Source organism: Strix aluco, chromosome 7 (genome assembly GCF_031877795.1).
Source record: "Strix aluco isolate bStrAlu1 chromosome 7, bStrAlu1.hap1, whole genome shotgun sequence".
In the NCBI taxonomy this organism is placed as follows: Eukaryota; Metazoa; Chordata; class Aves; order Strigiformes; family Strigidae; genus Strix; species Strix aluco.
Window position 1 is genome coordinate 28,571,655 of NC_133937.1, and position 13,037 is coordinate 28,584,691.

Below are 13,037 nucleotides of genomic sequence, written 5' to 3' on the forward strand. Positions count from 1 at the left end.
AATTTTTTAAGATAAATTACCAAAACTATGATCTTCTTGAACTTCTTTTTCCCCAGTGGAATCTCTTGTTTTAGTTTTGAAACCTTGTAGAACTGAAAGTCCTCTAGAACTGATGGGTTATGGTTCTAGAAGTATTGAGAATGTAAGACCTTCTGTATGATGGCAGAAAGTGGTTTTATTTAGGTTGTTTTAAATACTCTGGGTTTTTGCTGATATACTTGGGTAGTTGTTTTTCTCAGGAAAGATCTTCCTGTTAAAGATTGGTCTCTGAGGCATCCATGACAAAAGATGTAATTGGACTAGAAAGAATAGTCATAGAATGATCAAAGACATGAATAGGTTGTACAAGGAGTGGCTAAATAAAAAGATTGTTCAGACTGGAAGAAAATCCGTGGGGAATATGACAACAATCAGTGAAATCACAAATGGCAGCATGGGGCTCCATGGTTTCATTCTTGTTAAGTGGTAGCAGTGGGTTCTGAATTATATTATCAAGTTAAAACAAAAGGGAGCATCTCTTCATACAGCATACAGTTGTGGTGTTTATTACTGTGTGATAATGAAGTTGCCAAAAGTTTCCCAGTGGGGTTAGACAGATTTATGGAACTAAAAGCCCACTGATGGCTCTTGCACACAAAGGCATCATCTTCAATTTAGGAAGTCCATGATATTGCTGTAGGCTGGGAAAATACACCAGGAAGCAGTACCATATGGTTTCTCAGTTTCTGTTCACTTCCCCAGACTTTCATTGTTGTCTTTAGCTTTCTTTAGTGGGATGGGGACAAAGGGAGGCAGATGTTTCTGTTTGTAGTTGTAAAACATTCTGACTTTATATTTATTACAGTCACTCTAAAATCATGGTTGGATAAAAGCAAGCTCTCGGCACAGCAAATGTTGTGCTTTGCTAAGTGAAAGATTCACAGAGTAGAGATACTTAGATTTCCTTGGTTAGTAAGTAGGCACAGCCTGGCATGGCTGTTGAGGTCTTGTTTGTTTGTAATTTTTTTTTTTGTCAAAAAAAGTGTCCTTGTGTGTGACCAGGTCTGCCAGACAGCCTTGCGCTAGTAGGAGTGGTTATTTCTGTGAACTGCCTCATTATAAGTGAAATTAGGCTCCACTGTTGCAGACTGGGAGTGGGACCTGGGCTCCCCTGGTTGCCTTGAGGCTGGGAATGAAATAGTCTTGGAGAGGTAGGGAAGGACAGCCGGGCTAGCAGCAACGGGTGGCACCATGTCCACTGCTTCTGGGGGAGCATTGTTAGACTTGCACTTGTTCCCAGCCTTGGCAGTGGCAGCTGTCCCCCTGCCTTTCCAGACCTCCAGCTGGGGCTGGATTAGCTGCAGGGCCAACTCTGTGTTTCTGTCTCAGGTATTTGGCTGCCCAAGGCAGACTCTGACTTTGGGCTCATAAGCAGCCTTTAAGACAGGAGAGGTTGTGCTTCTCTCTATCTAAACCTGAAAAATGCTTTGGGAGTGGAGGATGTTTAGCCACTGACAGCCATAGTCAACAAAAGCCATGAACTAGTCTGAAATGTTCAACAAGGAAGAAAAGGAATAATATCAAAAATTTCAGAGAAGCAGTACCAGCGCATGCTAAATGACTTACAGTCTTTAGAACAGGATCAGCCCTCTGCACTGCCTGTAAGTTAGTGGGACCAGCTTCCCGTGTGGTGTGATAATTATTGTGTGGTTGGCCCTGTTACTGATTTAGGACTCTGCTCCAGTAAGAACCCGTTTAGCCATTTGGTGCAAAGCAGTGTGGTGAGATCAGTGCTGAGCCAGCTTTTGCCCGAGTCCTGAACCACTTACGATCGCTAGGGTGGCTGGCCAAAGGGATTTACAGTTGGGGCTACCACAGTGGGAGGTCAAGCTGGACTCAGTAGGAGTCTCCTTCCAGTGTGTCATAGCTTCAGAAAGGCCTTTATCTTGGGGAGGGTAATTTGAGGGGGAGGAAGCGGAAGGGAGAGACGGAAACAAATTGTTTCACAAGCAATGGAAGTTTGGCAGCCTGACTTATTGTGTTGTGTGGCTGGGTTCTTTGTAGTGTATTAATATGTGAGTTGTGTTTGAATGTTTTCCTGCAGCTGGATGTTCAGAGAGATGTGCCTGCTCTCATGTCTCATGGGATTTGGTTTCATGCTGCAGCTTTTCTCTGAGCGCTAATAAATTTGCTCTCCTTTTTGCTGGCTGCTGGTTTTCATGAAACTTCTAGAAACTTTGTTCCTCTTGGGTCTTTGTTTCTCTGTCAAACTGGGAGAAAATTGGCCAATGGGTAAAAACAAAAAGTTGTTTGGGGGATATGGAGACGGGCACACTGCAGGCAGGCAGTTTGCAGGCATGTGAGAGGAGAAGCAAATGTTAATCTGGGCTCTGTGTGTTCCTGTTGCTCTCTCAAGTGCACAGAGAATTGGGATACTCTCCTGCTCGTTTAAGCAGAGCTGTGCCCCTACACAGTTCTCGACGTGGGGCTGCAGATGTGTGTGTAGCAGGAGTCCGATCTGGAGATGAATGCGTAAGCTTTAGTATCTTAGGAAAAAGGCTGAGAATCTAAAATCAAAACCAAACCTGCTCCTTCTCCACATAGAGTTGGGGAAGTCACAGGCGCAGAGGAGAAACCCCCTGACAGGAGAGTAGGTGGCACGTGTACACCCTAGGAGGTTGCCTTTTTCCTCCCAGCCATCCAGTGCTGGCATTTGCAGCTCTTTTGTTCCTGAGAGACTGATACATATTTTATAGCCTATCTCCATAGCAGAGTAGCTGAGACTGCAAACAAACAAAACCTCCTTTCTCTGCCTAACAGAGGTGGAAACCATCCAAGAGGGAGGACTCCTCTAAAAGCTATTCTCTCTGCCTCTGCACACCTCTACTTCATATCCCTGGGATGAGCAAGTCTTATCACAATATTAAAGTCTGCTGGCTCAGACCTGTTTGTTGGATTCATGGGGAAGCTCAGGCTTAGACCTACAGGAACATGATGGATTTTGTTAGCTCTCAGTGCGCTGAGTTATGACCAGGTTTGGTAGAGAGAAGCTTCTCTGCCTGGGTGTGCCCTCTGAGCCCTGCTCAGTGGGACAGCACTTGCAGTAATGGTAAAAAACATGTCACAGCCCATCAGGGGAGGGCAGTGGAATCAAGCAGGTGATTTTCGTTCACAACTGTTTATAATAAATACGATTATGAGAGAATTTGCAGTCTCCCAATAAATTACATTATAAACCTTGTTTTTCCAAAAAGAATATGTAGAATTTGGTGCCACAGCCTGTTCAGGTAAAGCCCACGTTTATTTGGTTATATGAATATGACACTTGTGTTGCCCTGGATCAAGTCTTTCTTCATGTTAACCACAACTAACAAAGAGATTCTTCCTCATGGATGGTAGGAAATGCTAGTTATAAAAACCAAAAAGCTGATTTGGAGTAGACAAAGGTCCATTCAAGACTGGATTACCCCTTGAGTTTTATTGCTTTCCACTGTGCAGCCTTTCTGGGGGTACTGCCAGCAGCTTGGTTTGCAGGATAGAAGGGACAATGAAATGCTGCAAGATCAATGTATATGGACACGTGGAACAAAATACATAGACTGAGCTTTACAGGCTTGTATATATAGCCCGAGTCCATTCTACATTGTAACAGTGTCTGTGCTACCAGCAGTGTAACGAGGTGCAACAATTTGTTTTATGAAAGCATTGTTAATAACACTTTTACGTATACATGTGTGTATATGTATGTGTGTGATTAGAAGCAATCTGCAAATATCAACTTGAGGCTGAAGACAATGACAGCCTTCCTAGATGATACTCTGGTGATGGCTTCAATGGAGCAACCCAGAGGAGAACCAGCTAGACAGGATCATTTGGCTGTAAAAGGCTCAACCAAAGTTAAAGCAGGCATTTGGGGTGTGACTTATGGAAAGGGTCTTTTGTATCACTGAGTCTTTTGCCATTTTGATATAATTGGAACCTTCCTTGCCCTCAGCTTCTTTAATAATGTGCTTTGAAGTGGATCTTATTCTGATTTGAGGAATGGGAGAAAACATGGTATCCAGTCTGCTTGTAGTGTCAAGCAACTGTAAGGACACGTGGGCTAGTTCATCTGCAGTTAGAAGTCTTTGACTGCAAAGATAAGTAATAAGTAAAGGAGAAGGGTTCAAGTTCAGATTAAAAGCTGAGGCAGAACAGTTCTCTTCCACCTGTGGGTCACATGTCATCCGATGTTCAGGCTTGGGTTGCTAAGATCAGGCAGCCAACTTTTAAAAAATGTAAATACTTATTTTCAAAATAGGCAGTTTGATGGTAGTTTAGCAGGTTTGAGTATCAAGCCATACACTAGATGATTACAGAAGCTGAAATGGCTAATTGTAGGTGCCTGCTTTTGAAAAAATGAACCATTATCTATGCAAGCTTTCAGTTTCTTCATCTCTAGAATAGAGATAATATTTCCCAGTATGGCCCTTGGGACTTTGTTAGTTTAAGTGGATTAACATGAGACAAAAGCTTTAGATTCTTTGGATGGGAAAGTGCTATGGAAATACAGTATATTATTGTGATATCCTTTGAGATGTTTCTGTGAAGCCAGTGGTGACTGTCATGATAATAAAGAAAGTCTTAGAGAAGCTAACGAAATAATGATCCTACTTCCTTTCTAGCTATTCTTTGAAAGGGCAAATGCAATGAGTGATAATGGTTTAATGAGAAAAAGTCATTAGGGCATCCAGCCTGCATCTTTAGAAGTGCAAAGCATTGTGGGAGATCTGAAAATGACTTGGAGAACAAAACCAAAGTAGCTCTGTCAGAATATTAAACTGTTATTTGTATTCTCTTTGAATGCTGATTGAAACCAGTGATCTCTTTCCCTGGCTGGTGGCTGGTACATGTGTAGCCACAAATGTGGCTTGTTCAGAGCTTCAGTGCTGTTGGAAGGGTGAGATCAAGGGATTACTTTAGTGCTTGCCCTCTGTGTGTTACCCTCTGCTTAGAGTTTAGTGTTACTTGAGGATTCCTGACCTGTTGAATTTGCATGTATAGGATGCCTCCTGTAGTGGAATTGGCCTGGATTGTTCAGTTTTGTTAATCGAGCTGCTTCGGTTTCAAGTTTGGCTGGAGGGGCAAAGATGCTAGGTTTTTTCTGTGGCATTGATACCTAGTGAGACAAACTTCAGATTCTTTGGATGGGAAAGTGCTGTGGAAATTATGAAAATACAGTACATAATTGTAATATCCTTTGGGATGTCTCTGTGAAACCCAGTGAGTATCAATACTATGCATTAGTACAAAAGGGTATTAAGTGTAAATAGAGCTAGTATTAGCTCTATTTTTGTATTAAAGAGATAAACCAGAGCACAAGGAAGTTGTTTAAGACTTGAAGCACCCCTGATTGCTCAGTGTTCAAAGGAGGAAGGTTGGTTCAACCCATTTAAGGAAAGAACCAGTTTGCAAAACATTTAGGAATTGTGCATGAAAGATGCACAGAAGAGAGTATGTGGGAGCCACATCAGTGATAAAACAAGCTTTTGACTTCATGGGTCCTACTACTTGGAAGCCTGAAACAGCCGTCTGGTTTTGCAGCATGGTGCTTTTGGTGTCATTCTGGACTCCACTAGCAGCAGGGAAACCAGTGGAGCTGGGTGCAAATTCTGGCATCGCTCAGTTTCTGCAGCCGCTTGAGTGGGATCCTTGAGCCGCTGGGCTCAGTGGCACTGTTCACTGTGATGCCAGAAGGGTGACTTGAGCCATTTCTCTGCCAAACAGACAAGGAGCGGATGATTGGTCTCAGGCAGAACCACAAAGCTGCAGATGCTGGAGGCTTGGTAAACTTAGAAAATCAGAAAATTACTGAAGCTAGTTACTGGGAAAGGCACTGAATTACTACCTGTTCTCTAATCATCTGTTTAGTAAAAAGTGTGATTGGAGAGGAGGGCAGGGGCCATGAATTCTCATCTTAATAACATCATTGATATGTCCAGGTAGGCTTTTGGGGAGGGTCTTTCCTTGTCCACCTGATAAGGTTTGTGTTTGCTCAGTCCATATGATAGAAGCTGTGTAGTGCCAGGAGCCAGGCTCTCCTCACTGTTTGGATGGGGTGCGTGGGATTTTCATGCAGGTTGTGACACCCCTCCTAAAGCAAGCTGGTGCTGACCACGCTTCAGGTGTGAGATCCTGTACTAGGTAGCTGTTGATTTGTTCTGGTAGGAAAAATCTTGTTAGGAAAAGCAGAGTACAAAAACAGCAGAGAAACACTCAGGGCAAAGTGAGGTTTCAAACATGCCCACAAATGAGGAGGAGGAAGCTACAGAAAACCCTCTGTGACGAAGCAGCCCTTTTCCCCAGTCACGAATGGGTAATGCCACCCCCAGATCATCTGCTCCTCCGGGTGGGATTTGCTAGTGTAGGGGCCTGAATCTGTCTCTGTAACTCAGAAAAATTAAATGCCTGGCACAAAGTAGGATGGGGGTGACTGAGGACTCAAGATGCCAGTTTAGGTACGTTTTTATCTAGACATGAGTTCAGCTGTTACAATTCTGAGCCACATTTGGATCTCCATCTCCAAGTTGAAAATCAGCCTACTTAAATAAAACTGTTGTTGATGGCTTTAATTTGGATTTTTCTGTTGAATTTGTCTGAAAAGCAAATTTGTGGTAAGTGTGCTGCTGAGATCAGAGTCCTCTCGTGTAGATATCATTTGCAATCCCATACTGGCACATGAGAGCAGAGCCTGCCTCCAAAGTCCATCTTCACGAGTGCACCACAGCTCCCCAGGTGCATAGGATTAATTGATGCAGAGACAGACCCTGCCCAAAAAGATTAGATTTTTCTTCTCTTTTCTGCTGGCTACCCTGAATGAAACACAAAAGCTCTAGTTTTAAGGGTAATAGTGCTCAAGTGGTAATTTTGAGCATCTATTCACACAGTCATTTCTTTCCCCTGAGCTCTAATAACCACATAAACTCTTCTTGTCTCCTCTTTTCTCCAGGTCAACAGACTATGGCACTACCTATGAAAAGCTAAATGACAAAGTAGGCCTGAAGACTGTGCTGAGCTACCTTTATGTCAGTCCCACTAACAAGAGGAAGGTAAGAGAGAGCCATCGAGCTGGTAGCTATAGAAACAAAATTACAGCATTCTGTTCATTCTGAGAGGAATTATGATCCCAAAGTGAAATCTGTTGGTAATTCACAAGAGCTTGAATTTGCTGTGTAAATTGCACTAGTGCAATTCTATGGAATCCAGTAGAATTATGTCTGGTTTTGTTTTAAGGATGGAGTCCTTAATCTCCTCTTGAATGTGTTGGAGAAATAAGTGTTGCTTTTATTTGCTTCTGACAGTTACACCTTTAAAGAAGCTGAACTCACACATGTTTCTGGGACTCTTGATTACACAGGCTTTGGCTAGTACACCTCTCCCTGGCTTCTCTGTCTCCTTATTATTAGAAATACTGAGTAAAAGGCATTTATTTCTGCATTTGACTCTTTTCCCCTTCATGCTTTCTCTAGCTAGAAGTTGAAGTTAAAGATGTAAATGACATTTCCATTGGTTACATCATGTAAGGGGGTTGGAAGCAGAATATGCCTAGGAGAGTGGGTGGGAGACCTAAGATTTGATTTGAATGTGTAGGAGAGAAGATGAGGTCATAGCTTTCAAACCCCCTGCTCACGCTTCCCACGTGATGCAATTAGGGCTGCAGCTGGCTCACAGAGCGCAGCCCAGGAGTTACTCCTCAGTGCCTTTTTGGTTTAAAATTATTGCCTGTGTTGATTCAAGGGAGGTAGTGGGACAAAGAGGCTTTCAGCTACCCACAGAAATCAATGTGGGAGGGCTGCAGCACATAGCTAATCTCTGGCACTGGAGTTGTGTTTGGATGGGGTGCAGCTCATTCGGCTTGATCACTTCCAAACTGCTCATCTCCTTTCTCCAGTAGGTTTCCAAACTACTATTTTGCTACTTGTATTGTTCTTATTACTACTATTGTGTTTTCCACCACTGGTCAATCTACAGAGTTTTCAGGATTGATCTTCATTTGAGTGTATGCAACCTTAAGGCAGTCATAGCTTTGATTACTATTGGCAACAATACGTGTGTCTGGATGTATAGAGGAGAGGAAGAATGCAGTGGGCAGGGGTCAGCTTATATTTTTTCTGATGCAGAAGCTGAATTATTGTGACAACTACCATGAGTTCTTTTTTCTGAGTAAAACGGAATGAAGATATTTTGTAATAAGCTCTCCTGGCCTTCACAGCCCTCCCTTATCCAATATGGTAGTCACTGAAGAGTTAATTCTTCTTCATTCTGTTTCCAGAGCGACTCTGCCCACCTAAAATCAGAGGCAATATGCTCAGTTACAAATCCTACATCACTGGTGTAAAGTTTCCCTCATAAATTGGAGTACTAGGATGTGTGATTATCTTCTAGCAATTTCTTAAACTATAGAGCTTTACAGATTAGCAGTCTTCTTTCTTTTATGAATAACACCTACATTTCATCATACAGCGGCATGCAGACCTATCTTTACCTGTTATTTTCTTATTTCAGATTATAATTGTTAAAAATTTTTTTGGTCTTATGTTTTAAGGAAATTATTTCTGGACCTATCTGTCCGTCTCCCTCTTCTCCTCCCTTCAGAAAAACTTTTGAAATGGAGAGGCAAGCTGTAAGGAAAACCCACAGAAAACCAGCTTCAGTGCTGGCTGCTGTGGGAACAACTTACTTTCATTCTTTCTACCTCTGCTAAATATATGGGCACTGTTACTGTGCATGATTAAACAGATGGTTTGTCTGAACCCGGAGCTGACTCTAACCATCAAAGAATTGCAAACATCCATGCAGCATTTGAAAAGTGCTGGGAGAAGGTGTCACTGGATTGGAGCACCTGGGATTTGTCAAATTCAGTATCAGGTTTATTGTCTACCTAGCCCTTTACAGATTCATGAGGTTGTGCACTGCAAAAAATGCACTTGGGTTGTAATCTTCTCCAAGTCTCTCTAGGTGAATATTGTTACAGTGACCCACAGAGTAAGCATCATGATTTTGCTGAGCTCCTGAGGACAACCAGCAATAATGAGTCACAAAGCAGTAGGTGAGGTGAATCAGTTGCACCCTGCTAGAGAAAGTCCAGATCCCTTGTGTTTTCCCTGTAACATCACAAGTTCTGACTACTTGAACACAATGCAGTGATCTCTTGTGAACCTCAAAAATAGGTCTGTGTTTGAGGCAATAAGCAGGGAGGAAGATACCAAAAAGAACGCATGTGCCCAGGGCCTGTGCACGCACAGTGAATTGTGCAGACCCTTTCCAGGTACAATATTTTCGCCTGGGTGCCTCGCAGCTCCTGTTGATTTTTGATGGGTTTGCCCACTGTTGCTAGCCTTGACTGCTCATTAGTGCTTAGAGGATTAGCAGTTACTTGGAGGAGGGGAAAAGCTTTCCATACATTCATTCCTAATTGATTTACTAGTGAGAAGGATAATTACCTCTCAGCTACCCTGCAGAACTACAGTGGGAATTACCTGTCAAATTTCTTTGAAGACCCAAAACGCCTCTCTTCAGCTGTTAAATAGGAATTATTCATTCAACCAAATGCCAGTTATATAAACATCATTTACCTGAATTGTGGCATAAACCTAGGCTCAATTATAAGGCAAGAGGATTTAAACACTGTTTTTTTCCTTTCTTCTTTAAAAAAAAAATTTTTGTTTCTAATTTCTTTTTTGAAAATTTTTGGTGGGAATATTGTAAGGTTTTTTGCAGCTTCTGCTGTATTTCTCTGCTCAGTGCTGTACTAGGTCATGGTGGGACACTGATTTCTCAATACCAACATCTCTGTTTACTGCAATATGGGGGATCAGATGGGTCATGGCTACAATCCATGGTCTGGGAACCTGTGTCATTTCCTTTCTCTCATGGTCCCAAGAAAGCCACACCTGATGCATGCCTTACCCACCTGAATTATGGCACTTCAACACTCTTACAAAGCGGATTCCTTTCTGGGCAAAAACTGAGTTTCATGTAGGAATGAATTAGTGATATTCTGGGAGATGTGCTACACGTGGAGGTCAGACTTGATGACCTAATGGCTCTTTAAGCCTTAAAGTATTTAATTATCTTTGGGTTTTATTCTGTTCCCAACAAAGTTAATGTCTGAGCATCTGCTATATAACATTGATGGTAAAAGCAAGACCCCAGTTAGCTTTATGTACCGTTGACCTTCCTCTTTCTGGGTTATGTATTTAATCCATTTTATTCATTTTATGTTCTCTTTAGGCTTCCTTCTAAGCTTGCTCCTGTGTACATCTCCCATCCCTAACTGGAGAGGCCCATCAGGGTATTGAATATTATACTTTTTTGTATTTGGTGCCCTGATGAGTATTGAAATATCTTTCCTGACACAGCAGATTGGAAAATGCTGGAGCAGCCTGGAAGCAGCTGGTCCCTCAGTCCTGCCCTTTGCTTCTCAGTGAAAGACATCAGTGTTTATCAGTGGGCAAAATCATCGTGTATTTGTGCCTGAAGAGGAAAGAGGCAGCAAAGAGGGGAAGAAACAAAATCTCTGTGGTTATCATGGTGATAAATCCAGGACAGTCTTGGTTCTCCCTGGGCACCTCTTGGTTGTGCTGGTGTTTGGCACTTAGAGGGCAGATTTAGTTTATGGGTGTTCCTTGATTTCACACATTGCCACTGGGAGATACCACCTCTCTGCATGCACAAAGTTAACAAAGGCACAGAGCTGTGTAGCCAAGACTGAGCTGAGGTGGTTTTGGCTGTGTTCCCACATGGTACTGGGCAGAGGCAGGTCTGGGTACCAGATCGCCTGCTTCCAGCTGCTGCCCCAACCTGCTGATGGCTGGTTTTGGAGCTGAGATAGGGGGTGTCGATTTCCTAGAAATTGCAAGAAGGTATTTGGAAAATGTGCTTTGCCATTGTGTAATTTGAGGTTTGCAGTTATAATTAAGTCAATATAACAATGTGCAGATACCAAAGGGAGTTGTTGAGAGTATTTCTTCCCAGCTATGATTCCTCTTGCCTTTCAAGTATCATTGCTAGTGATCAGGGCCACCTTGGTGATCAGAGAGCACCCATCATTTGAAATGAGACCACCCTGGAGTGCTGACATCAGGAAACAGTCAAGCAGGCTGCAGCCCACTGTGAATCTGTAGCCTCTGGCTGCACCATAGCTGAAATGCTTCCTGCGTGAACCAGGACTACTTCATTTTCCTGTGGAGCAGTCATACTGCTAATTCCCCTCTTCTAAGAACTAACAAGCTCAGGGTTTCACAACACTTTGCAACTGTGCATACAGCCTCTGCTGCTGGGAGCTAAAACTGCCAGACTTGCATCTGCTCTCCTGCAGATGCTTGGGCTGTTTCTTCTTTTACTTGCACATTGGGGACTCGTATTTGGATCAGGAAAATCTGCATTGAGTTCTCATTAATACTGTGAAATTCCAGGTGATTATTAGACCTTGCAGTTGGACAACTCTGAAGTCCTGGGGACTGTGGATTTCTTAAGAGTTACTGTTTTGAGCTCTGGTGAGAAGCCAAGTGCCTGCAGTTTTGACACTTCTGCCACCATGAAGATGCTCTAATAGACAGAGTGTATTCCGGGGCACATCTTCCCCTTCGGTGCATCTGCCTACCTGGTTGTTTGCCTGAGAGACCACATGAGAAGCATCTGCTTTGCCCGGTTGGCACGTAGGTTGCAACAAGCCTGATAATTCTGTTGTGAACTTCAGAAAGGAGAAACTTTCTTATTTTTTTAGCAGCACCCCTTCTTTACAGATGAATGGGATTTAAGGGCAGATGGTTAAGTACTCTGAAAAGCTGAGACTTCCAAAATGCATAGTTTTGGCTTTTCTACCCTATAGCCTCTTGCCTGTCTTTAGGGATATGACAAAAGGCTGCTTATTCTCTGCTGGGCAGAGATCTCAGTTCCCTGCTGACCTTTAATTTAATGCTCTATTTTGGGCATTAGTTACATTTTACTAGAGGCAGATTTTCACAGCAGTCTGGGAATTAGAATTGTTTATTTCTTCCAAAGCACTAAGCTCTCTTCTATTTTAATAAGAGCATTTCTCTTGACTTTTTATCCCATTTTCTTTCTATCCTTTTTTTTTTTTCTTTTTGGTTGTTGAAAAATTTCTGTTAAAAAATTGGATAATTTCCAAAAAAATTAAGCCTGTGATTCTTTGACTCACTGCCTGCACTCCAAAATGGCATGATTTTGTGCTGAAGTGCTGTGAGTCCCTATTTTCTAGCATGGGTTGGTCTACTGGGTAGATCCCCTATACCAACAGCATTTGCTTTCTTCTTGGTTGTCAGTAACAGGCTTCATTTTAGAATTGATGTCTCAGGGGGATGCAAAATCCTTCCAAAGGGTGCAGAAAGGAGATGAGATTGGAAGTCCCATATATCTGAAGCACTGCTCCTTTCAGGCACTGAGGTGCCATTTTGAATCTCAAGGAATTGTTGTTGAACCATAGATGTCATGAGTTACTTTTTCCATGAAATGTTCTGTGAAGAGTGCATATTCTTGGTGAAGGTGTTGTTAGTTGAAAACCCAATATTCACTATGAAACTTTTATCTCTACCCTTGGGATTCCTGTGGAGGTTAAGAGGATGGAGTTAAAAGGCATTTAAAAGAAAAAAAAAAAAAAAAAAAAGAGGAAAAAGAAAGAGAATGACAACTCTGACAAAACCAAACCAAACAGCACTTGTCTGTATATAGTATTGCTTAGATGAGATGTGGATAAATGGGAGGTCCTGATTGCATTTAAGATCTAGGGTGACAGTTCTGATGAAATACCTTCCTTCATGAATTTGCTTTGCAATTCAATTGGATGCAGTCATCTTTAGCTTTTCTCCTAACTGTTACCATCGTGGCTGCGGGTGATAACTTGAAGAATTAAAAGGTCTGTAGTCTTTTATGCTGACTCTCTGCACAGAAAGATCACCCAGGTGCAGTGATAGAAATTATGATTCCCCCCACTTTTCCCTTATACCAGAACTGAAGCATTAGAAATTTTATTTATAGAGAGAACTTCTAGCTAGGGA

The 13,037-nt window shown here is 42.4% G+C and overlaps 1 protein-coding gene across 1 annotated transcript in view; it reads left to right on the top strand.

Annotated features, from left to right (window-relative positions):
* The window catches only part of SORCS3 (sortilin related VPS10 domain containing receptor 3), a 304,161-nt gene that overhangs the window by 139,042 nt on the left and 152,082 nt on the right, over window positions 1-13,037 (top strand). Inside the window, exon 3 of the mRNA XM_074831647.1 lies at window positions 6,968-7,067. Coding sequence (XP_074687748.1) covers window positions 6,968-7,067 — 100 coding nt within the window. The remainder of the gene's footprint in view (window positions 1-6,967; window positions 7,068-13,037) is intronic.